Here is a 26,327-nt window from a genome sequence, read left to right on the forward strand (position 1 = left end):
GGCTGAGCTGGGCAGAATTTTGAAGTATTTTCACCATCCTCTCTAGAACTCTTAAAATGCCTTCTCTTTCCTGGAATAGTTCTGGGAAAAGAAGGCATGAAATAAGACTCTCTGAGACTCTTGCCCCTTCTGAGCTGCCTTAGGGGGTTAGCTTCACACCATGGAATGTTCTCAGAGTAACCACTGGTTGCAACCCCAGGGATGTCTGGGACCGTGCATGGCGCATCCGTACCCAGTGCAGCAAGCACCCGAGACCTATCTAAGTCTTGGTCAGCATTCAAGTGTAGAGAAACCTGGGGTGCCTGGGGGGCTCAGTCGGTTGAGCGTCTGACTCTTGATGTCGGCTCAGGTCATGATCTCAGGGTCATGGGATCGAGCCCCAGTCCTGGTCCACACTGAGCATGGAGCCTGCTTGGGATTCTCTCTCTCCCTCTGCCCCTCCCCCCTCCCCAAATAAACATTTAAAAAACAACAAATGTAGAGAACCCTGTTTGACATTAATGTACCATTGGTTACACCCTTGGCCTGAACATCTTTTCACTATGCAACAAACCTTTCTATTTTAGGCAGATTTGGCTGATTCTCTGCTGCCTTGGGAAATAACAAGGCTCGATATTCTTTTTCTTGTTTTTCTTGCAGCTGAAGAGCCACCTCAAAAAACAAGAGTGCTGAGCATACTCAAGCCAAGACAGGCACGTGTGAAGTATCGACATTTCCAGAGACAGTTCTCGGGATCTCTCTCCCATACTTAGAGAACTCTCAGATGACTCCTCAATGGGCATGCGCCCTCCGTGCCTGGACTAGGCTGTGAGGGGATCCAGTTGAGTTGGGGTATTAGGACAATGCCCTGAAAACAGGAGCCTTAGTCTTGGAAATTTGCTGGAAATTGCCAGGTTGGCTCCGGCAGGTGCAGGAGTGCAGGTTCCTGATCTGTTTGGCAGCTGTCAGCCACCTCTCCATCAGTGCCATGAGCAACAGGCTCAAAAACTCGAGAGTATCGTGACCATTGCTAGTCCGTAGGGACAAACGGTGAAGACAGAACCCCTGCAGGCCAACTCCATTCCCACAGGAGGTCTGGATGGCCCACGAGGCACCTACTGTAGCTGACACTCAGTCCCTTTTTTCTAGGTTAATGGCCTTCTGTGCTGGATGGAGGCAGGGCCAATGACAACGACAAAACACATACACCCTGATCCGAATTGCATGGAAGGTGTGGGGTCCGCATCACATCATCTTTTCTACGGACTCTTCTCCAGACTGAAAAGGTTAGAGGGCAGAGAAGAGGAGATCAATCTGTCACTGAAGAGGAAGTTGCCTTCCATTGCACTTAACGTGTGGACTAGAGTTTGCAGCTCCAGTTGTGAGGAAGGAGAGGCGGTGAGAAGAAAGTGAGGGCCAAGAAATAAGTGAGTGGAGAGAAGTAAGGAAGCCCACGTGCAGACCCAGGATGCTTTCGGACAGGGCTTTGGGCTCGGCACCTCCCCATTCCCTTCTCACAAACCCTGGCTCCCGTGTCTCTAGGGCAGGAACCATGCCCGGTGCGGGGAGGCGGGTATCAGCACCTGGACCCTCACTCAGGCATATTGACCTGGGGCAGCATGGTCAATGAGGCACAAAACCCTTATGTCCCAAACAATCAAGTGCTTGAATGCCAAGCTAGTGAGACACAAGGTCAACTGATATGGGGGCCTCTCCACATGATGGGATCTATGAATATATATATAGATGATCCTTGAACAACATGGGTTCGAACTACGTGGGTCTGCATATATGCAGATTTATAATACTGTAAATGTATTTTCTCTTCCTGTGACTTTCTTACATTTTCTTCTCTAGCTTGCTTTACTGTAAGAATACAGTGTATAACATATATACAAAATAGGAGTTAATTGACTATGTTATCAGTAAGGCTTCTGGTCAACAGGCTATTAGTAGTAATGTTTTGGGGAGTCAAAAGTTATGTGTGGATTTTTGACTGCATAGGGGTCTGTACCCGTAACCCCCCCATTGTTCAAGGATCAACTGTAGATTATTAAATCCATTTGTGGGAAGTGCCCCCTGGGACATAGAGATGGGATGGGACAGCACCCTCCACATCCCTTCCCCACCCTCAACAAGGGTATGAACGGATAGTCGGCCACTCTGTATCATCCTTCAAGTCATAAGCCACTTTATTCCAGTCCCTTGAAATCACAGACTGCCTTGATTTTAGACAGAACAGACCATTTCCAGAGGTCCCTCAACACAGCAATGACAATAAACAGCCCAGCAAAGGAGTGACATAAACTTTTAGGCATTCAACCTTCTGGGTGCTGCAGAGTCCCTTGGCCAAATTTAAGTGCGTTGCATTGGACATACAAAGCCCTTCCTGGGAAGGAATAGAAGAGAAAAACAACCATCGAGAAAATACAGACAGGGTCAATGGCAGGCCAGGACGAGGACTATTTCTGTGCATCTCAGGCATGTCGGTGTTCGTCAGCCATGCATCTGGCTCTGTTTTCTCTCCTAAGCAGCTGGAGCCCCTCTCCCCTCCTTCTCACTACAGCTCTCAGTTCTAGGGAACTGGATGAGTCTGGCTCAACAAGATGTCCTGACCAAAGGCAGAGCCCAGGCGGACTTGCCCAAATATTAACTGACTCCCCACCCTCTTTGGAGAACTGAAAGGGAGGAATTTGGTCTTCAGTCCACAGCAGGAAGGGCTTTCCCTCCCAACCCCCGGGTGGGGGAAGGATGCACCTCCTGAACACGACCAGCAGAGGTGCTGGGTCCCTCACCCCCTCTGCTCTCCGCCTCTTAGGGTAATCCCCTGGTTTTCAGACCCAGATCTTACCACTCGGCCCAAGGAGGAATTCGGCAAGTCTCAGGACTGACCGACTGGGAGGAGCTGACACTTAGAGGAAGATAAAGATTATTTTACCAAGTCTAGGCCTCCAAATTTCATTCTGCAAAGTTGGTTCATTTTGGCCAACCATACAAATTCAGATTTTTGCTACCAGTTAAAATGGACTCAAGTAACACTGAGGAATCTAGAGTTAGAATGGACTCAACATCATCTTCCTCACGGTTATTTCTGTCTTTCTGTGGGTCATGATCTTCAGGAAGTAGCTTCAGTGCAGACAGACCCACTAAGGACCTCTCGGCCTCCTCCTGGGGCATCCTTGAGGGTTTGGACTTCCCCATGCCTACTGCTTGGGAAAATATGACGGACTTACCTGTGATCAATTTTTACTCTTAACTTTCAATTCCAATTAGTGTGCGTGAGATCGCCAGACCAAACAGCGACGCAAATTTGCACTGTCACCTCTCAAAATAGAAATCTGCCTTCAAAGAACATGGTGATGGAAAATACTTTGGGATTCCCCATAGCAGGCCCTGGATATCACAGACGCACTGGCCCGGGCCTTCTTCATGATGAGTCAGCCGGCTGCCCGACCTCTGATTGTTTGAAGGGCCACTGGGTGCATGAAAAGGTCAGTATTCCAGATACAACTCCCTAATCATACATGTGGCTTAAACCACTGGGAAGTCCCAAGAATTTATGGTATATATATTTTTTTCGGGTCTAAGGAATATTGATCTATTCAGAAGAGCACCACACTTCCAATCTAATACCACTGAGCTGCTGGGCTGAGTGAGCTAACCATCACCTCACATCTCTCACAAATATTAACCTTCTGGTGGCTCCCAAGGACGTGTCCCACTTAAACCTGCCCTAGTCTATTCTCCAGGCACGACCACTCTGGAAATGCGTTCGAAATTAAGGTTGGGTCCTAGTCATGGTGACTTTGTACTTCTCTGGAATATATAAAATATACCTGTTGATTGGTGCATTTGTGCAAAGACAGATAGGACTTTAAAACAAGACACAGACATTCATTATAGTTGGCTTACTTCACATTAAGCTACTAAAAACAGTCTTCTGTAATAAGATTGTATTAGTGCTCACTAAACATGCATTTCATTTAAACAAGGCAAAACACTTAATTTGGTCTGCAATACCCAATAGTTTATGTACAGCAGTCTTTTGTCTTAATCACAATAGGCAACAAGATGGGTCTGGTTTTGTTATATAAGTTACCATTTGTGTTTAATTTCCAAAGAAACTCAGCTCAGCTAGTGTAAACGCCGTGAGAAAACAGCTGAGCCATCATTTTCCTCTTCTCTACGAATTTACCTTGACACGTTCACAGCTTAGACACTACAACAGCCTGCTGGGGAAGAGGGTGGAGCGGACGCCTCCACGTCCCTTCTATAGCCTGGCCCCAGAGGGTTCCTTGTCCTTGCGGAACCCAACACATGGCACCATCACCCCGAGGGCACGTGCGACTCCAGACCCGGGTGGGGAGTTTTGTTTTTCCAACAAGCCCCTGGAAGCTTGCGATTGAATCACTGGACCGAATTGTTTTCCCTTCTCTTGCCTCCCCGAGTCTTCGGTTTCCGAACAGAGACATTGGAATCAGAAGAAAAATGACAATGATAATAGCGATGGAGAAATCATAGAACAACGAACACCACAAGGTCTGTGCAAGACAGCACTGTCCATGCTCGGCCACAAGCGATTGGGGCTCCGGGCATTCCCACAACAAAGGAAGCTGAAGGCGTCACGGAGGAAGGTGCATCTGACCTCACGGGGGGGCAGCATCACCATCAATATTGTTTGGCAAAAAAAAAAAAAAAAAGACAAACTTGTTAAAAAGGAAGATCGAAAGGGAACACAAGCAGCTCTACGATCCGTAGGGCGCGGGGCTCAGAACTGGCCGGCACTGCTGGGGTCACACTGAAGGAGGCGCACTATGGATGGGTCGCTCTTGGCCCCTCGGATGAATTCCTCCAGGGACAGTTTTCCTGGAAAGCAAGAGGACAGGTGAGCTGGTGGCAGCTGCAGGGCCTTACGGTCATCCCACTGCATCTTGGTGGCGGCGACCACTCACCTTCTTTCCTGCGGTCACACCCTCTGCCCTTCCCGCCTGAGACCCATGGGGCAGGGTGCGGCTCATCACCGCAAAGCTAGCACCTAGCACGGCACCCTGCTTCCTGGGAGCCCATCGCTGACCTGGTGGCAGGTGGCCCTGACAGGACCCCTGCCCTCATAGCTTTTCCAGCTCCAGGCTCCTAGGAGGGGGTGGGAGGTTCTCATTCGGTATTTGTGAACAGTTATCTGGCCTTTGTAGTATTATTATTATTATCATTTTAGAGGGAGAGAGAGAATCCCCGGCAGGCTCAGCACTGTCAGCACAGAGCCCCTGATGCTTAACGGACTGAGCTACCCAGGCACCCCTGGCCTTTGCATTTTTAGGAGAATGAGCTGTGCTCTGTCAGCACCAAAGCCGTCACGGGGTTCCCACGGTTCCCAGAGCCTGCTGGCCTCCTTCGGGTGCACTTAGGTCTGCTGCAAGAGTCCCTCTGCTTGCATGTGAGCAGAGGGGCCCTCGCAGACATCTGGGGGGAGGACCTTCTTTTGGACAACATGGGAGGAGGCTGCCCTCCCATGTTGGAGGGCATGTTGTAAGGAGAATAAAGGGGTGTTCGCACGAGGCAGACGGATGCCCTGCCGGGTCCTTTGGGTCAAACAACAGGCTAGAGGAGGGACACTTGGCCTCCTGCGATCCCATTCCGATCTGTGTGTCCCTTTTCTTTCTGAGTAAGCTGGAATATATGTTGAATTCCCTTCTGACATACTGTTGTGGGGGATGGGGGCGGCACAAAGCTTCTCCACCATTGCTGATGCTTCCAGAAGGGTCCCTCCTTGGGAAGAGCTGCTGGGCCTGCTCTTGATAGGAGCTCCCACAAGGGACCTGCTCCCCCTGCCCCCGAGGACAGCCCATGACCACTGGGGCTTCCTGTTGCTGTGGGTCTTGTCCGAATGCCCTCAGGCTCTCACACTAGGCTCTACCCGACCCCCCCCCCCCCCCCGCAACAAAATCCATCCTCAAGAATTGTCTCTTACTTCTCCACTCATTCCAGACCCAGACAGGAAGGATACTGCCTACGGAAGCCTTCACCACCCCGTACTCAGAGACATCAACAAATATGTCTTCCCCTTCGTCACAACCCCCTCCCCCAGCACCTAGTTCTCATTTAACCAAATCTACTTTAGCTACGAGGAGGAGAAAGGTGGGCTTTTATGCATCTATTTATTTTTAATATAGAGCAGGCCACCTCTAGGCTTTGTGTCCTGCCCCTGCTCTAACCGTGGTTAAAATGGTGAAGACTTGTTAGGTTTGAAAGGCTGGCGTGAGCAAAGGCAGAGGGCAATGGCCACTTGAACACTTGAGGATCTCCAAAGGTAAGCCCTGGGAACCTTGGACCGGAAGCAGCGGGGAACACCCAACATTTCACCTCTATGTCTGGGTCTCTTGGATTAACTCCCCATGTGCTTCTGAGTAGACTCCAGGGCTACGTTGCCTGTGTGTCCTGACTTTTCCAGTCTGAGGCCTGGGGCTCCACGCAAAGAGCCTCCACCAAGAAGAATCTCACAGTGGGGAGACTGTAGGTGAAGCCTCTGCTCCAGGCTCCCACCCCCTCCCCACTTTTGCCCCTTAGGAAAGCACCGGGCTTTTAGCAGCGGGATGTGTTCCGCGAGTGCTGCCCCAGTCAGGACCCCGTGACACCATTATAGCGAGCCTCTAACTCCCTGCCTATGAGCAGCACACACGAAAGTTTTGTCCTCCAGCACCTGCACCTTCGCTCATCCTATAGCTCTCTTCCTGCCAGGGGGCTGGGCCCTAGAGCAGGACACAAACCCACCTGTGCTCCCCTGGAGCACCAGCAAAACGTGCAGTTGAAAATCAGCAAGTTCATTAACTGTCAAACAATCCCATTTGTTTTGTCTTCGCAAAACAATCTATCTGCCGTGAATTAAGGTGCGTTAAGGGGAAATCGGATGTGATAGCACTTTGTGCAGGAAGCAAAGCAAACAGATTGGTCCGCACCCTGCAAAGCCAGATTCTCAGGCAGCTGGTGCCCCAGAGGCGCGTGGAGTAGAAAGAGAGGCTCCCTGTACTACAAAGCCTCCTGTCATTCTGTCCACCAGCACCATTTGGGGGACACAAGAGCGTTCGCACATCACGGACAAGATTTGCTGGGGACGCCCAGGGAATCAGGGGAGCCGGTAATAATAGCAAGTGTTACCCTGCCTGACGCGTGGGTTTCTTATGTACCAGACTCAGCGCTCAGCGCTTTAAATTCAGGTGTCCCATCTAAATAGGGTGGCCAGACTTGGCAGATAAAATACAGGATGCCCAGTTAAACACTGAATTTCAAATAAACAAGAATTCTTCTCATATAAGTATGTCCCATATATTTCACAGGGCATACTTCTAGAAAGAAAATCATTTGTTTATCCAAAATTCAGAGTTGATTAGGCCTCCTATAACTTATCTGGCAACCCAATATCTAAAACCCACTGTCCTTGAGTTTGAAATCCACTCTTCCTTTTCACTTTGGATTGTTCTGATTCCTCTTTTTGGGTCTGAATTGTGGATGGCACCCTCAGGGTGGAAACTGCTGGCCACCTCTCTCCCCTCCTCCCCTTCCCCACAAGGGCTGGGGAAGACCAGACTCCAGGAAACCAACACCTTAGGGCATGCGCAGAAGAGCCCAACCACACCCCCTGGGCAGGCTGGGGTGAAAGGCCAGGGTCTGAGTGGAGTAGCACCAAGTCCCTCTCTGCTTTCTGATTAGCTGGCCTGCAGGGATCCAGCCTGCTGTGGCTTAGGCCTGTTCCCACCTCGGTCCTTCTCTGTCCTGTACTACCAGGGAGCATGCGGGATGAGCCAGTTTCACAAAGAGCTGAAAGCCACGTCTTTGCAGCCAGTATCTTGCCCTCGGGTGGCACTGCCCTGCCTGGGTGGCCCCAGCCCCTCCAGCAGTCCCCACTGAGCAGAGCAAAGCAGCCTTGGCCTCCTACCATCTCTGTTGGTGTCCATCTGGCGGAAGATCTTTTCTGTCCTTTTCTCTGGGGTTGACTCGTCTTCAGGCATTTTCATTACGGAGGAAACCATCTTATAGATCGCCTGGGGACAGAAACAACGTATAAGCCAGAAACATAACAGCCTTATTATTAAACCTCCCAAATGTAGGGGTGAATGGGACATCCTCCATTAGCCCAGGGAGCTAGTCCCATTCCTGCCGATCTGTTGTAGAAAACCGATGTGCAGTGACTACCGAGAGATGCCTGGCCAGCAGAACTTGCTTGCTCCAGCAGTGAGAACCTGGCAGGAAGACCCACTAGACCCCTGTGTCTCAGACTTTCTTGTGCGTATGAATCCCCTGGGGATCTTGTGAAAATGCAGAATCTGATTGATCAGGGCGGGGTGGGGGTAATGGGGGCCTGGGATTCTGCACTTTTTTAAAAATTTTTTTTAATGTTTATTTTTGAGAGAGAGAGAGAGAGAGAGAGACAGAGTGTAAGCAGGGGAGGGGCAGAGAGAGAGGGTGACACAGAATCCTAAGCAGGATCCAGGCTCTGAGCTGTCAGCACAGAGCCTACCCAACACGGGGCTGGAACTCACAAAGGGCAAGACCATGGCCTGAGCCTAAGTCAACATTTAACTGGATGAACCACCCAGGTGCCCCTGGGATTCTGCATTTCTAACAAGCTCCCGTGTGATGCTGCTGTTGCTATCCTGAGAACACCACTTCTAAAAGCAAGGCTGTGGATAACAGTCCTCAGGTCAGAAAGACAGGTGGGTCTCTCCACCTTGGTCCCTCAAGCATAATAAACCCATGATGGCCTGCAAATGTCCGTGCATGTCTTCTCCCAGGCAGACATTACTAATCCATCCCAATTCTCTCCCCCTCCCCCTGCCCCCATATGTGGCAATCACCTCACATTCCTTTCCAGCAAGCTCCCGGGCATCCCCAAGATGGAGGCAAGCTGCCATCCAAGCTTTGTATTCAATAATTTAGCAGCTCAAGGCTTAAGATAAATTGGGTAAATCTGATGAGCAACAGAGGGTTTGACTGAATTTCGTATGCAATACTGAAGCTGTCTCCCCCACCATAGCGGAGCCCGTGTGGTACTCAGTAAAGGCTTGGAATGTGGCAGTTGTCAAATGTAGATTTGATTTGGAAATAATGTAAAGTCACTGTTTTTATCCCCAGGCCATGACTTTGCTAATCAGATTCACTCTGGGTACTTTAGTCTGGGGAAGCAGTTTTAGAAAAAGTAGATTTTGCAGGAGTGTGGGCATAAAAAAATCTGGAAAGTTCTGGAGCTTCAGATGCCATGGGATAGTTGGAGGGAGGGGAGAAAGGAAGCCAGCTGAGAGAAAGTAGTTTTCCAATGAGAAATGTGTGAGAGAAAAGAAATTGATACTAAAGGCTCAACTTAACTTGCTTTACAGTCTTTTTTAGGATAAACTCTGCCTCATTCTGGAGAAAAGGGCGGCGAATGTTCTAATCCCAATCAATAAATGAGGAATGAAAAACTGACTCACCCAGGGTTCACCCTTGGGCTGATTCCACACCATAGGGATCCCTCAGGCCAGGTTCCCTGAGTCTGTCTGAAACCCCCCCAAAGCCCTTGCTCAACTCCAGGGTGGCCTCCACAGTGATTCTGCCTGGGAGAAAAGTCAAGTTCAGAGTTACAGCTCTGTCTCAGATCGTGGGTGTCACTGGGGTAAACTTGGCCATAGCTCCCTCAGGAAACGTTCATGGAAGTGTGCAGTGAAGCATGAAACAAACCACACTCTGTCTTCCTCCTGGACCCCTACTTGCTGTCCACTCTAGCCCGGGTCTACACCGCCATCTGTGCTGGGCCTAGAGTGCCAAATGCCAAGCCTCTGGGGACACCTGACTCCTGGAGGGAACTAGAAAAGCCCATAAAGATAGAGTTCTTTTTACAAACAGGAAGACAGGTGCTCAGAGTTCCTGGACCAGGTGAACATTTGGTAACGGCAGCAGAGAGCAGAAGTCCTCTCCAGAGTTCGACAACCTGCCCAACACCCACCTTGGTTTCCTGGACCAGCAGCAGCTCTGTTTATGCTCTTCCCTTATCTCAGTGCTCACCTGGCCCTCTCCCTCTCCCAAAAATCCTACTCATGTGTTAAGGGCAGGTTGAAATGTTACCCTCCTCCAGGAAGTCTTCCAGGGTCTTCCTTCTATGTGTAATTTCCCTTCCTCTGTGCTAGCAAATGGCTCTATTCAAAGCCTCTCTTGGATCATTCCATCCCATTTACTTGAACTGTAGTTACCAACAACATTCTCCTCTTAGACGGGATGGTGGCAGTCTGATCTGGCTATTCATTGAACCCCTGACAGTTCCTAACACAGGGCTTTGCACAGACTTGGGCTCATAAGTTTGAAGGATTCATTCAGGAATAACTGTCCCCAGCCCCCCATCGCCTCCTCTCAGGCTCGTCCTCTACTCTCAATGTTCTATTCTGCTTCTCGTTATAAAGTTCCCCTTTCTCCTCTTGTTATGTTTTTCTCAGCTCCCCATTCTCTTTTCTTCCTCCCTTTCTTTATATAATTAAACATATTCATGTGAAACCCCTTAAAGATTCTGTTGGGGAGGGAGACTTTCCTCTGCCCTTCAAAAGCCCTCTAATTGGACTAAGACTCAAGCTGACAAGAGACAAACAGGAGGAAATCAAATTTAATATTGTGCACATGGGGCATCCACACAGATATCAAAGATTCCAAAGACAGTCGAAATGAGGCACGTATGTCATCCTGAACTAAGGAGAAGGGGACAGGAGTCTGGGACTTCAAAGGGAAAAATTGTAATTCACAGGGAAATGAAAAGGAGTAAATGTCTGGTAAACAAATGTGTCCTGGGGACACTTGGAAACCATGGGACGTAGAGGACTTTGATCAAACAAGCCTTGCTAGGTTCCTCCCTGTCTACCACACCTAGATCATACCATAATGTAGCTCTTTGTGGTGACAGCTCTCTTTCTGAAGCGGGTCCTCTACTAAATTCTTTTTAGACAGTTGTGGGGGAGGCAATAGAGCTTTCCTTGAATCTGCTCAGTTTCAAATGCTCACTTAAAAAACTCAAAATAATCTTCATGCCTAAGTGGCCCCTCTTGGGCACCCTGCCCTTGGCCTCCACAATTTTTCAGTCTATCAAAAGCTATGGGCTCTCTGCTCAAGAACCAGGCACACATGCTCATGGATCTCCACTCACTGTTACAGACAGCTTCAGGGGCTCATGGATTCAGGAGCCCATCCACGGACTCCAGGTGGGAAAACCCCTGATCTCAATTTACCCCCTCTCCTTTTGTCATTCATCCATTCACTCAGTCATTCCCCAACTATTTGTCAATCAGCTATCACATACCAGGCCTATCTACCCCATCCTTGCCCTCAAAGGTTTACTGTTAAATAAGGCAGACTGACATTATTTAAACAATCAAAGAAATGAGTGTAAAACATTTGTTGAGGAAAGTGCTACAAAGGAGGGTGCATGGTCTTATGAGATGTTGTCACGGGGGGACACTCCTTGCCGGGAGGATGAGGGCAGTCTTCCCCCAGGAGTGAGGAAAGCAAAAAGATGAAGGAAGTGGACAGCTTACAGAGAAAAGGGACAGAGGAAACAGGTGCATAGACACCCAGGTAGGAAGAATGGCAAGAAGGCTGAGGGAGTGTGGGGGATATGGTACAAGATGTGGCTCTGGAGCAGCTCAGGACAGACCACTGGGGCCCCGATCAGATGAGGGTATTTGTATTTCTCCAATAAGCAATCAAAAGAGAGAAGCGATATTAAATTTGATTCTATTTGCACCTACTCCCCAAATCCATCCCTACTCCCTTAATTGCAGGCAATGGTGGTCAGAGAATTTAAAAACTGTCATTAATTTACTCATCATTTATTGAGTGTCTACTACGTGCTAGGTGGTGGCAGTCAACTATCAACATGACCGATATGGTCTTTCTTATTGTGTATCTCACCAGCCCTCTGGTAGAAGGCTAGGGAGACACCATATTGGTGACCCAAAGCACCATTTAGATGGGTGCAGTGATTCCAGTGATGTCTTACTGTTACAAAAGCCTTCACTTACACTACCTCTGGTTCCCATGATGGTGAGTAAACTCACTGGTCGGGAGCATTCCTTGGAACTCCCAGCCTCTAAGAGCTGGGGCTCATGAAATTCTTCTCCTTCCTGGAATTCTGATGGGAAGTCAACTGTGCAATAATCCAGAGATTATTCCCTTAATACTCTTGGTTGAACAAACGAAAGATCAAATGAACAGATGCATTTGTGTTAGAAAACGAGGTTCCCACACTCAACAGAAGGTCTTTAAGAGATTTAGCCTTTTGCTATTAGGCCAGAGGAGTGGGGTTGGAACAGAGAAATAAAGATGGGTTAATATAAAAACCAAAATCCAAATCAAAACAAAGCAATGAAGAAAGTCAGGATGCCCTTACCTCAGTATATTTGCAAACAGGACTTCTGGAATTGAGCAAGAGGCACAATGTCTGAGCATATTGTAAAGTTGAGGAGGAAGTGAGGGCTCCTTCGAGAGGCTCACATTCCAGACAGCTCTTTCATGGCCCTAGATTAGAATTTTTTTTTTTAATGTGCATCAACTCACAGACAGGGGTTAGTGGATTATTCACAAAACCAGGTCTCTGATGTCTGTGGCACCAGAGCAGTGAGCAAAGAGCCGAGGTGACAAGTCCCTGTGGTCCCAAGAGTGAGTAAGTAGATGGCGACCAGGCAAAACCACATTTGGGAAATCATCTGTCCCCTTCCCACGGCATCAATAACCCAGAGCTGATTGCATTAGAACTTCAGAATCTAGGACTCCACAGCACAGGGAGAAAAGACACAATGCCAGACAGCAATCTGAAACAAATCATGTCTTTTATTAGCTCTACTACCCCCCCTCCCCAAATTTAATGGGATTAAACCATGAAGAGGCCAGGCTACTTTCCTGCTTATTTTTAGCAATGTCAATGAGAGGCCCAGCAGGGACATCCTGTTTTTAATTAAACTTGAAGAGCCTTATTCTCAAATCTGGGTAAACACAGAGCTATGGGTTGCCCAAGAGCCCAGCTCTGGCTCTGCCCCTATATAGGCTTGGGATAGTTTTCTGCCCTGCAGCCCGGGGTCTCACCAGCTTCCTTGTGCCCTATATTTTTCTTCCTTTTTTCCTCTGAATGAACCACTTCTTGGAATTCTGGAAAATTAGGAGTCACGTCTGCACTGATAAAAGTTGTAGGATTAACGGAGGGCAGGCACAGTGCCAAGAGTCAAACTTGACCTTCTCTCTCTAAAGGAAACCAGACCGTCTTCTTTCACCAGATGGAGGGTCTTCTAACAGGACATCCAAGGCCGCGTGACAACTGACCAAGGGCAGAAGAAGTGAAACGGTACAGGGTGGGGGGTTGCTTTGAGATTCTAGATAAAGAACAGCACCCCACTTAGAAGAATATTGCACATCGGGAAATGAGGGTGGAGAGAGGCCGTGAGGATCTTTCTTAGAAACACTTTTGAAATAGGATCGAAGTCTGTGTGTCTGGAATGGTGTCAGTGGTTTCCTGTTCAGAGCGAGAAGAACACATGAAGTCAGTAACTTCCCTAATGTTCTATGCAGGTGCTGTAGGTACCTTCACAGGGAGAGGGTGAAGGGAGAAGACCCTGTCCCTTTTCAACCAAAGCCGCTCCATTCCTATTTTAGGTTCCATGTAAGATTTTACTTGAAAAAAGCAAACTCATTGCCCTCAAAATCCTGTGTGTGTGTGTGTGTGTGTGTGTGTGTGTGTGTGTGTGTGCACGCACACGCACACGCATGTGAATAGCCCTGCCATCCACCCTGTGGTGCAAAGACATCTTTGGCACCTCTCTGCCATCTATCTCCATTTCTAGGACCCAGTGAATCTGTCTCCTTAGTATTTTCTTAAATCTATCATTCGTCCTGTCACTGTCCTCTTTTAAGTCAGCAATGATACCCATCATTCTTAGATATGGGCAATTAATATTTGTTTTCAATCTTACATTAAGTGCAACGCAAAAGCAGCTTCAAAGAGCCCCATCCGAAGAGGCCTTTTATGGTCCCTAACAGACATTCCAGAGCTGTTGTATTCTAGGCCTCCATGTTTGGGGGGCTGGGGGGCAATGATGAGTTTGATTCGGGAATACTGACCTTCAAGTGCCAGTGCAACATCTCAGTGGAGATGTTTACTAAGATTTGGACGTAACAAAGTTGGAGATCTGGAAGTAATCAGTTGTTTCCTGCATAAATTGGGGCTAATAAGGTTGGCATGAAGATTCAATGAGATCATGCACGTGCACGGAGTTGAACAGTATCTTGCAAAACTTCATGTCTACCCAGAGCCTGGTAAGGTGACCTTATTTTGAAAATAGGGTCTTTGACAATGTAATCAGGTAAAATAAGATCATGCTGGATTCGGACGGGCCCTAATCCACCCAGCAATTCAAAGGAAGGAAAGTTGGACACGGACACACAGGAAGAATGTCATGTGATGATGGAGGCAGAAGCTGGAGTGATGCAGCTGTGAGCCAAGAAATGCCAAGTGTTACCAGTCACCACCAATGCTAAGAGGCGTGAAACAGATTACCCTCCCCGCCGGAGTTCCCAGAAGGAACCGACCTTGTCCCTACCTTGATTTTGGACTCTGGCCTCCAGAACCCTGAGAGAATACATTCCTGTGGTTCTACGCTTCCCAGTTTATGACAATTTGTTATGGCAACCCTAGGAAACTACCACAGCGTGGAAAGCACTCATCATCATGCTCAACCCACCGCAAACACTGACGAGAGGAGACTTCTTGGAGGGAATGAGAGGAAATAAGGGCTGTGGCTGGAACTCTGAGAGTATCCATGGTCAGGGAGCCGAAGAACGAAGAGCAGTCCACAAAGGACATTGGAAGGGAAGAGCCAGAGAGGGCTGCCTCGCTCACATTGCCAGATGGCACACTGGATGCTAAGAGTTAAACTCTTGTCATAAGATTAATCCCCTAATAAGAAAGGGATAAACCAAACACAACTGGTCAGCGCGAAGATTAGTCCTGAGAGGAGGCCACTAGCCGAAGCAATTGCTTTAGAACTTCCTCCAGGAAAGAAATCGAAGGTGCACGCCAGGGTCATATCCGTGGTCCACCTTCATAATTGAGAATTAGGTGAGGGTGTGGACCTGAATTCCCAGGTACCATATCAAAATAGATCAGAATCTCTTGTCTCACCCCTCACTCTTTTTCCCCCAGAATCAAAAGAGCACAGTGTTTTAGGTCTCCAGGAATATATTAAAATTGACCTAGTGTCTATGACACCAATTTAGAAAGATGATCGGGACGAAAAATGCAAGGTGCCACTCAGGAAGTGGCTCTTAAAGAACGTAAAGAAGGTTTCCTGGTCCTGACCTTGGTCCTCTGTGGCACAAATACTCACAAGCTGGTTGTGCGAAAGGTCACGGTTGGTGATCTTGCAACCAGCTGGGACTAATCGGTGCATTTGTGTGGTGCTCCTGGAGGGCAAACCTGTGCCCGGTCCCCCTGCTTGGGAGTCTCTCTCTCTCTGCCCCTCCCCCGCTCATGCTCGAGCTCTCTCTCTCTCAAAATAAACATCTAAAAAGAAAAAAATTCCAATACTGCTAAAAGAAACAGAAATGTACCTTCTGTGATGAGCTGCCAATATACCCCCAACCTCCTTCCTTCAGGTCTCATTCATTCAAAAGGTATAAAAAGGTAGACTAAGGGTGTCCTGAAGTTCATTTGCCTTCATCAAAAATGCCAATTAACCCTGAATCATAACTAGGAGGAAGGGTCTGATTCCAAGACAGCATTCTCTCCCTGGGAGTGCTGTGGTCCCATTGATGGATCCTCAAATTCAGTGCTCTCTTACCCCCAACATCCCCGGGAAGGTCCAGGCATTCATGGCCAAACCAGCAATGCCACTCTTTGGCTCACTCGGCCCCTTCCTCGGCCCCTGTGCTGTGAAGGGTGTAGGTGTGCAGACCTATCTCCACCTGGGCTGATGCACAGACAGGAAGCCTTCTCCCCTCTCTTGTAGCGGCGGGCTGACCCTAGCTCCCACCCAGAGGAGAGGCTCTGCTGTAAAATGGGGAAAAGTCAGAGCTGTGGTCTGGCTCCTGACTCCCGAGAGGCAGTTTTGATGCAATAAAACACTGGGCCTAAATCATGTTCCTAAATTTGTCACTTAAAAAAAAAATAAGCATGTGAATGTAAAAATGTTCAAGCCTCTAAAAATAAATCTGTGTATGTTTTTGCTTGTTCATCCAGATGTTGATATAGCACAAAATTTTTTTTTTTAATTTTTTTAACTTTTTTTTTTTTTTCAACGTTTTTTATTTTATTTTTGGGACAGAGAGAGACAGAGCATGAACGGGGGAGGGGCAGAGAGAGAGGGAGACACAGAATCGGAAACAGGCTCCAGGCTCCGAGCCATCAGCCCAGAGCCTGACGCGGGGCTCGAACCCACGGACCGCGAGATCGTGACCTGGCTGAAGTCGGACGCTTAACCGACTGCGCCACCCAGGCGCCCCCAAAATTATTTTTTTAAAAAAGGAAAATATCTGCATTTTAGTATATGTGGCAGACTGAATAATGGTCCCCCACAAGATGTGCCTGTCATAATCCCTAGAACATGTGAATATGTTACCTGATATAGTAAAAGGGACTTCGCAGATGTGATTAAGTTAAGGACCTTGAGATGGGGGACCAGTCCTATCTGGCTGGTCTCAGTGTAGGTGCAATGGTCTTTATGAGTAGAAGAGAGAAGAGAGTGAGATGCCCAGGAAAACGCTCGTGTGAGAAGGACTCAATCAATCTACTATTGCTGACTTTGAGCGTGGATGCTCAAAGAAATGCTTCCACCATAGGTTGCATCCCATGGACGCCTTGATTTTGGTCCAGTAAAACTAATTTCAGACCTCTGACCTGGAGAACTGTAAGATAACGACCCCGTTGTTTTAAGCAACTAAGTTTATGGCAATTTGTTACAGCACCAAGAGGAAACTGCCACAGTGCAGTCAGTGTGACAGAGACCAAAGCTTGTCACCGTAAGCCATTCTGTGGACACTGACGCCTAACTCTGAGAAGCAACATCAGGGAAGAAAAACACTAGAACATGTAGGCAATACTACACTCCATTCATTGTCAAGCCTAATTATAAACTTGTTGGGACCCCAGTCTACACCCCGCCCGGTTTTAGTGCCTGTAGGTGAACACCACAAATTCGCATTTTATTAAATTGCTTTGCATCGCTGAGTCTTGGAGGAGCAGAAGTTCGGTCAAGAATTTATATATCGATCCTTGTCATCAAGCTGTAGGTTTTACTCACTTTAAGAAATAGGACCTGGAGCGCCTGGGTGGCTCAGTCGGTTAAGCGTCCGACTTCGGCTCAGGTCATGATCTCACGGTCTGTGGGTTCGAGCCCCGCGTCGGGCTCTGTGCTGACGGCTCAGAGCCTGGAGCCTGTTTCAGATTCTGTGTCTCCCTCTCTCTCTGATCCTCCCCTGTTCATGCTGTCTCTCTGTCTCAAAAATAAATAAATGTTAAAAAAAAAATTAAAAAAAAATTAAAAAAAAAAAGAAATAGGACCTTAATTTGTGAATGCTTCTGCTGGCCTCTGGCCTGCTCTCATCTACTCATTCTCCACCATATATTTGCCCGCCTGCAAAGCAGAAACCCAATGGGACAGTGACTCTCTGAAGTACATGCACCCCTGCAAAGGTACTTCCTCAATGGTGCAGACCAGCTGGAACCAAAAAAAGAGAAAGAGAGAGAGAGAGAGAGAGAGAGAGAGAGAGAGAGAGAGAGAGAGAATGAATCCGCACAAGGATACACAACTTCTTGGGACAGGGACAGGGTCTGGAGTGTGGGCTTTCAGAATGGGGTGAAAAAAGAGAAGAATAATAGGAAGGCAAGTTTGGCAACATCCTACACATTCCGGTTCATCCACTGGAAACTTGGGATTAGCATTAGAATGAGACAGAATACATGAATCGTCAGTTTGCAAAGTAGCAGAATAGAATAACATAGCCCTTAATAGGAAAATGATTCTAAATGTAATTTAATCTCATTGGCAATTTGGAAGTCGCCTCAAGGTGCCACAGTATTTCCTCCCCACGGTGGGGGGTGAGTCGTGAATGTCAATCCTCAGGGTGCTGTAGGAAACTCCATTTGCAGGCTCCGGAAAAACCCACGTGCTTACCAGCACCTTCTGCACCTTCTCTGCACTGTTCTCACCCTCCCTTGCAAACCAGAATTCCTCAGCCCAGGGAGAGTGTCTGTATTCCTCCCCTACTATTTATTCCCAGCTACTTAGCAGTGCTTCAGGGCAGGTGTGAAACAAAATGGGTGCCGGGTTTGATTTTCAGAAGCCCGTGGGGTCCAGAAGGTTCTCCTTGACTGGGGGTCAACATATTCATTAATACTGGCCACCACATCATCGACCAGGAGAACTGTGCAAAAAATGTTAAACAGGAGCTAACACAGTGGCTAACAGGATTTTTTTTTTTCTTAGATCCCAATCAGGAAGTAGTTCTCTTCAAAAGGAGAATGTACTCGCCCCTTTTTCTGCAGTGAGGCAGAGGACATGGCGGAAAGTAGGGGGGGGGGAAGGGGGGGGAGGGGAAGGGGGGACAGAGCACAGCACCATGCCCAGATAAAAAGGAGAGAGAAAATAAAGCTAATGAAAATGAGTCCCATTTGAAATTTAAATTTTTGTTTAATTAGCAAAGATTAGGAAAAATCAGAAAAGTGCAATGACCTGGGACGCCCTTCAGTCACTCAGGGAGCATGTTTGGAAAAACAACTTGGCACAGTGTCAAGTGTCTCAGAAATCAATGCTCCTTCCCTTCGGCTCAGTGATTGCAATTCTGGGAATCCACTCTAAGGGAATAGTCCCAAATATAGAAAAAGCTTCATGCACAAGAATTATCTGTTATTTTATATTTAAATGTTATAGTATCATATATAATAATAAAACGTGGAAACAACCTAAATATCCAACAGTAGGGGAAGAGTAAGTAAATTATATCGTATGACTATTATGCAGCTATTAATGCATCATTATTGGGGCACCTGGGTGGCTCGGTTGGTTGAGCATCAGACTTTGGCTCAGGTCATGATCTCATGGTTCGTGAGTTCAAGCCCCGCGTCAGGCTCTGTGCGGACAGCTCAGAGTCTGGAGCCTACTTCGGATTCTGTGTCTCTCTGCCCTCCCCCAGTCGCGCTCTCTCTCAAAAATAAAAGAAACATTAAGAATAAAATATCATTATTAAAAGTTTTTATAACATGAGGGGCGCCTGGGTGGCTCAGTCGGTTGAGTGTCTGACTTCGGCTCAGGTCAGAGCTTGGAGCCTGGAGCCTGCTTCAGATTCTGTGTCTCCCCCTCTCTCTGCCCCTCCCCCCACTCAAGCTCTCTTTCTCTCTCAAAACTAAATAAACATTAAAAAAAATTTTTTTTAAGTTTTTATAACATGAGAAATGCCTGTATTACTATGTTGAGTGAAAATGGCAAGATGCAAAATTTCATATACATTATGAAGTCAGTTAGATATTTTTGAATGCATGGAAATAACAGAAAATACTAGTTTCTACTATTAGAAAATTATTAGCAGTGATTCTCTTTGTGGGAGGAGTGGGACGATGGAAAATTCTTCCCTTTTGTTTTTGTATTTTCCTACACTGCTCATATTTTTACAGTTGAAATTATATTTTTCATGCATTTATCCTTGGGGGAGGGGAGAAACCCTTTATTCTTGCTTAAGATCCCGTCTCTGAGGGATTAATTTAACACACCGTACTCAGAGAGTCGCTGCTCTGGGTGAAGGAAGAGGCACAGAAAGACCTAGTTGGCAGATCTTGGAGAGTTAACTAGTACAAAGGTCAGTCGGATTCCTGCTCAGCACCCGGCTCCGTGTGCACCTGTCCTCTCTCACTGCCCATGCAGGTCCAGGCCCCCTGGCCCAGGAGCAGACCCCAGGCCTCAGTAACAAGTCAGTCGCGTGGGTCTCTTTTGGCTCTGCCCCTAGTTTCTGTAACCGGGTCTCCGGGGTTCCTTGAAAGCAAGTGCCCCTCTGCCTCCATCGTCAACCCCACCAGCAGCTTTCCGGCTCCTTGTGTTATATGCCCCCTCCTTTCCAGAGCCCCACCTGTTCCCCCAGGGGCTGCAGATCTATCCCTGAACCCAGACGTCCTGGAATGAGTGCTGGCTTCTGAGACGAGCCCTCCAGGAAGCCAAATGCCCACTCTCTTGGACCGCTGTCTGCTTCCAGATGCTTCCCTCTTGGGCCCGTTTGCCTGCCAAGATGGTGAGTGACGGCCAGCCCTCCCCAGTGCTGCCCACCCACCTAGTCCTGCTTATTGCCTGCAGCTGTCCTGATCCTCCCCTGAGCTATGTCCCAATCTCCTTAAGCTCCTCTCTGGGTCCCACTCTGCTGATCAAACTGTTAGTCACCATGACCATAGCTCCTTATGCCCCTTCCCAATCTTCCCTTGGGGTCTGACACGGAAAATGTGGCAGACACTAGGGCCCACTCTCCTGTTCCACTCAGTATGTACTCTGGGTGAGTGATTTGGAGGACTTGATTCTTTACGATGTTTGTATCTCTGATGAGACAGAACCTAGTCTAGAGATCCCAGCTTTCATTCAACAGTCTTAAGAAAGTTGGGGGCACCTGGGTGGCTCAGTTGGTTAAGCATCAGACTCTTGATTTTGGCTCAGGTCATGATCTCAGGGTTTGTGAGTTCAAGGCCCACTGACAGCACGCAGCCTGCCTGGGATCCTCTCCGCAATCTCTGCCCCTCCACCACTCATGCTCTCTCTCTCTCTTTCTCTCTCTCTCTCAAAATAAATAAACTTAAAAAAAAGAGTCTATGAAAGTTGTAAATTAATGATGGTGGTGATGATGAGCTTTTCTATATGGCTGGCGCTGTGCTAAGCACTGAACATGGACAGTCACATCTAATCTTAAAGTAACCCCACAACATGGGTGGGAACCACCGGCAGTTCCATTTCACAGATAAGCACACTGAGGCTCACTTAGGTGAATTAAGTTGGTCAGAGTTACAGAGGTAGTGACTGAAAGAGGCAGGGTTTGAAACCCAGGCCAGAAATTGATCATTAGACACCACTCTAGGGGATAAAACCCCAAAGGTTCGAGGGGTGCCTGGGTGACTCAGTCAGGTAAGCGTCCAACTTCAGCTCAGGTCATGATCTTGCAGTTCGTGGATTCAAGCCCTGCACCAGGCTGCTTTAGATCCTAGAGAGAGATCCCTTTCTCTTTCCTCCCCTGCTCACATGTGCTCTCTCTCTCTCTTAAAAATAAATAAACATAAAAAAAAAACCCCAAAGGTGAGAGGTCCAGGCAGGTCACTGGGATGGGTGGATGGAGGGGCCACAGGGAGAATGATCACCTGAGGAGTGTATGTCCATTTGTAGGGTGGGGGTCACCACAAAGCACCAGGGGAGTAAGGCCAGGCAAGATTGGGGGTCCAGGGTTGCCAGATCTGAGTTTTCAAGAGATGCCAACCAGTGTGCATTTTTGTGTGCAATCTCCCTGTTCTAAAATATGGGTTCAACATTTTCAGAAACACTGGGTTGGCCACATCAAAGCCTAGATGGGCACCAGTCCCCAACCCACACAGTGCTATACTGTGCACCTCCCAGTCCTTACCTGTGACTCCTGCTCTTCTCTTTGTAAAGGGTGAGGGCTACGTACCTGCACAATCTCTAGCATTTCTGCCTTGCTGATGTAGCCATTTCCGTCCAGGTCATACATGCTGAAGGCCCATTTCAGCTTCTGTTCCAGCTTCCCCCTCGAGGTCACACTCAGGGCTATGATGAATTCTCTAAAGTCTATCGTCCCATCTCCATTGGCATCAAAGGTGCGGAAGACATGCTCTGCAAATTTGGAAGCATCCCCATAAGGGAAAAAGTTCCCGTAAATTTTCTTAAACTCTTCCATTGACAAGTGTCCACTGGGGCAGTCTCTCAAGAAGCCTTTATACCATTCCTGGATCTCGTGCTCTGTAAAGTCTGTGCTTTCCAGCAAATCCTGCATGACCTCTGGGCGAAGCTTGCTGTTCTGTTTCCCCATCCTGGCAGCGAGAATTCAGCTGCAGATAGAGAAGAATATAAATCATTTTTAGACCTGCTGTTTAGAGGCACGCTTTGTCATTTGTGATTGTTCCTTTGGAAAAAAAGAAACAAACTCTTTTAGTCCAATAACATTGTCTAGGATTTCCAACTCAGCCAAACAAAATGGTAGAAAGACAGACAGAAAATGCAGAGCAGAAATACCACTGCCCAGAAAACTGTTCATGTCTTTCGTACAGAGTCACTCTTGGAAACTGTAGATACATAATGAAAGAGGGAGAAAAGGAGGTGGGGGAGAAGAGAGAGACAGAAAAATTGGCTACTTATTTCCACCTTTTCTATTTGCAAGAGGTCTACTCTGCCATTAAGAAGTCTGAGGCTCTAACACACCCAATCAAAGTATTAGTAGCGAGAATTTAAGAAGAACTGGGAGAGAGAGAGAGAGAGAGAGAGAGACACAAAAGAGGTAATTTACCATGTTTTACTGCTAGAATATTTCCAAGGCAAGTGCTGCTTAGACACCTTCTGAATACTATAAACACAGATATGAGTAAGGAAAATAGAAACCTTCTAACACCATTAAATGCTACCAAACTAGGTCAGTTATTTAAATTCACAAGGTCAAGACACTGTCAACATTAGGTTCAGATGGTAAAGATGAGGCTTGTTTATGTGTATGCTTCTGGAAGAGGCCAAACTTTCCTTTTTAAATACAAAGAACTTCACATTCTCCTATTATAGCAGTAGCTCACATCCACAGCAAAATAGTAAAATAGCACAGCAATGCTGAAAGAAAAAAGGTAGCATCATTTCAGATCTTAACGCTTCGAGATAGCCCTGCTAGCATTTTGGTGTGCGTCCTTCTAGATTTCCTATATGCAAGTTTATCTAAATGTACTATTGACATATACTTTAATACATCTACTTTTCAAAAAACAAGGATATATTTTGTTACTTATTTTTAAACTTAACATAGTGTGGGGGACAAAGACAAATTTTATTAGATGGGAAACAAGCCTATAATGATCATCTTCCTATTCACAGAGCCATTCAGCATTGATTGGGCACCGTGTACGGGGCATGTGTCTGGTGCTGTGAAGGCAAAGAAGACTGAGATGTGGCCCCTCTTTCTTAAGGGGCCCCCTGCTGCCTAAGTTCAAAAGCAGGGGTGGCAGTGAGGGGACAGTGTATTCGAGACCCATTCCCGGTTACGAGGGGAATGGATATGGTGCAGTGACAGGACATAGAAAGGATCCCCGAGCCAAAAGGGGGCATCGGTGCCATCGGAAAAGTCTTCTTGGGGAAGGTGATATCTGAGCTTAGTTCCCATCTGCAAAGTCTTAATAATTTGAGCAGTTACATTTTGCATTTTTCCTATATTGGGAAAAAAAAAATCCCGAAAGTAAAGCTTGGAAAATTATGGAATACATGAAACACAACACATACCCATTTTAATCGTGATCCCCAATTTTCTCTGAGATTTTCTTGTGTGGTGTTTATTTGTTAATGTCTGTCTCCCTCCCTCTGTAAGGTCAGCCCCTTGAGACAGAGTCTCTACTGAGGTCACTTTGTCTCTCCAGGGCCCCCACAAATAACACTTGGTGAGATAACGAACAAAGGAGAGACAGGCAGACAGATAAATAATTACAACAGGGAAGTGCGTAGTAATCTTCCCAGAGAAGGAGTCTTTCTGTTACAGTGGGGAGGCCCTGGCTGTCAGAATGCTATTTGAGTCACTAAAAATATCTGGTTAAGGCTTGGTTTTGGAATGTCTTTCTTTCCCCCCATTTTATTGAAATATAATTGACATATACATTGTATATGTTTAACAGGTACAACGTTAATGACCCACTACTACACCGATCATCATGGTAACTTTGGTTAACATCCATCACCCACAGAGGAATGATTTTCTTTTTTTAAAGTTTTTCTTAAGTACATTTATTTGTTTGTTTATTTAGAGAGAACGTGTGTGGGGAAGGGTCAGAGAGAGGGAGAGAGACCTAAGCTGATAGTGCGGGGCCTGACACAGGGCTCGAACCCACCGACTGTGGGATCGTGACTTGAGCTGAAATCAAGAGTCAGATGCTTAACTGACTGAGCTACCCAGGCACCCCCAATTTTTCTTCTTCTGATGACAGCTTCTAAGTTCTCTCTTAGCCACTTTCAAATATGCAATACAGTATTGTTAGCTATTGTCACCAGGCTGTGCATTATAGCTGTAGGATTTATTTAATAACTAGTAGCACCCCCTAACCCAGGTGCCCCTCCCCCACTGTCTGGGCTCTCTTACACTGAATTGCCTGTATCCCTGTCTTTTGCCCCCACTAAAAATAAATTCTAGAGGGCAGTGTTTGCACCTAGCAGTGCTCAAACTTCTTGTTCATATCCATAGTCCAAGAACAACACCAAGCAATCTTAGTAATTGACGGGTTGACTGGTTTTGTTTCCTGAGTTCTGCACTGGCGGCAGAACTGGCCTCACTCTCGCTCTTAGGCAGGGACCCTCGGAAGGGTGGCGAGAACAGGGCACCCGTCCTGGTAACAGGACCAACAGGTGCAGGAAGGTCCCCTTTTACGTGGAATCTGGCAAACCCGATTTTATGCAAGAGCAACATTAAACTACAGCTCCAAACCAAGTACAGCTTACAAAGTGAAACTTTCAGTAGCTCTCATTTCCCTCGTGTATCTCTTTTTTTCTGGAGGGAGGAAAACAAAGCTAGGCTGGTTCGTATTAGAATTTTAAAACTATCGTTTAGTTGCTAAGTTGGCAATTTGCCCGAGGCAAGAACTCAGAAACATGAGGTAATGCATCATACATGGGTTTCCAGAGCTCCGAAACATTTTTATGAAATTTATAAGTAATTTCACATTTTCCTCTCTGGAGGGGGGTTCTTTAGAGTACAGCTCTTTGGTGTGGTGTTCAATCAAATCACCATTACTGTTCTCTGGTTCTGTGCAAATCACCATGTGCCCAGCCCTAGGAAAAAAAAATACCATTTTGATATTTAAATCTACTTTCTTAAAGAATGATTGATTTTTTTGGAGATACAAAACACTGCTTCTTCACAACTAAAGTTCCTTTCCCAACATTTAAAAAGTACTTCCCACTTATTAGATGTTTTTGCACTAGAGACAAATTGCCTCAACATTTTGGCTAAGTCTCCCATCGAGACTGATCTGTGTGCAGCTATTTCCCAGTAAACAGTAATTAAACCACATTTACAAATTCATTAGCACAGAAAGGCCATAACACAAACAAGGCAGAAGAGCATGGAATACGTTATTTGGGAAGCTGTGCTTGCGATTTAGTCCAGAATTTGTTTCAGTAGATAACTACAAACACTTTACCAAGTATGATGTCTGAACTTGAGCAAACCATCTGGACTTGGTTAGACTGTACAACGAAAATCTCAGGGGACATACGATAGAGTCTCTTTCCCTGGGGGAGGAGGGGAAGAGAGAGGAATGCCTGAAAATACCTTTTTCTTTTGGAAGACAGGAATTTCTGCCTGTTTGAGTTGAAGAGGAGATAAAAATACCATCACAGGGAAATGCTGCATTAATTAGCAGTCCCGGAAAAAAATCGTCTGGAGACAAAAGTTGCACATCAGGTCAAATCCTTTTCATTACTCCATTTGGTTATTAAAACATTAACTCTGTGCTGGTAGAACACAGTGGGGAAAAACTCAGGCCCTGGAATAAAAATGCTTGGGTTGAAAGCCTGGCCGAATTGTTGACTAGCTCTTGGGTAATTCGCTTAACTTTTTGGGGCGCCTCAGTTTTCTCATCTGTAAACTGAGTTCAGTAGTAGGAGCTCATATCTCACTGATTTGCTGTGAGAGTTGAGTGAGGCAGTCGTATGTGTAAAGCACTGAGTCAGGGCCAAGCGCTGTGGTAAATGAAAACCACGTCTTGTCCTTGATGGCCCTTCATCCATTATTGTGTTGAAACTTTGAAGCAACGCTGAGTGAACAGCTTCCTCCATTTTATAATGGAGGAGCAAAAAATGAAAACTCAGAGAGGCCGAGTGACTTACCCCACGTCACACAGCTTGTGAGTCAGACAGCCAAGGGGTAACTTCGGCCTTGCACTTGGCTGTCCACTGGTTTTACCACTACGTTCTACTAACTCCACTAACTCTGTGGACAGAGCACAGAGAGAAATTAAGACAACGATGCCATAAAAAATCAGAAAGAAGTAGTTAAGAGAGAGGACACAACCTCCTGTTAGCACTCATCCATTTCACAAATAGGGGCTAACTGTCTCCTAGGAGGGAGGCACGGCTCTA

At 46.9% G+C, this 26,327-nt stretch overlaps 2 protein-coding genes across 6 annotated transcripts in view; one reads left to right on the forward strand and one right to left on the reverse strand.

Moving 5' to 3' along the window:
* Positions 1-4,708, forward strand: part of GRHL2 (grainyhead like transcription factor 2) — a 181,321-nt gene extending 176,613 nt beyond the window's left edge. The window contains exon 17 of the transcript XR_006592158.1: positions 640-4,708. The gene's annotated coding sequence lies outside the window, so the exon portion shown is untranslated. The remainder of the gene's footprint in view (positions 1-639) is intronic.
* Positions 2,148-26,327, reverse strand: part of NCALD (neurocalcin delta) — a 404,491-nt gene continuing 380,311 nt past the window's right edge. For all 5 annotated transcript variants that reach the window (XM_019822967.2, XM_023248608.2, XM_045049528.1 and 2 more), the window contains 3 exons: positions 21,661-22,057; positions 7,910-8,015; positions 2,148-4,845 (listed from right to left, as the gene is read on the reverse strand). In XM_019822967.2, the coding sequence (XP_019678526.1) occupies positions 4,748-4,845; positions 7,910-8,015; positions 21,661-22,038 (582 nt within the window). In that variant the 5' untranslated portion in view covers positions 22,039-22,057 and the 3' untranslated portion in view covers positions 2,148-4,747. The remainder of the gene's footprint in view (positions 4,846-7,909; positions 8,016-21,660; positions 22,058-26,327) is intronic.

The sequence above is a fragment of the Felis catus genome, chromosome F2 (assembly GCF_018350175.1).
Source record: "Felis catus isolate Fca126 chromosome F2, F.catus_Fca126_mat1.0, whole genome shotgun sequence".
Taxonomy (NCBI): Eukaryota; Metazoa; Chordata; class Mammalia; order Carnivora; family Felidae; genus Felis; species Felis catus.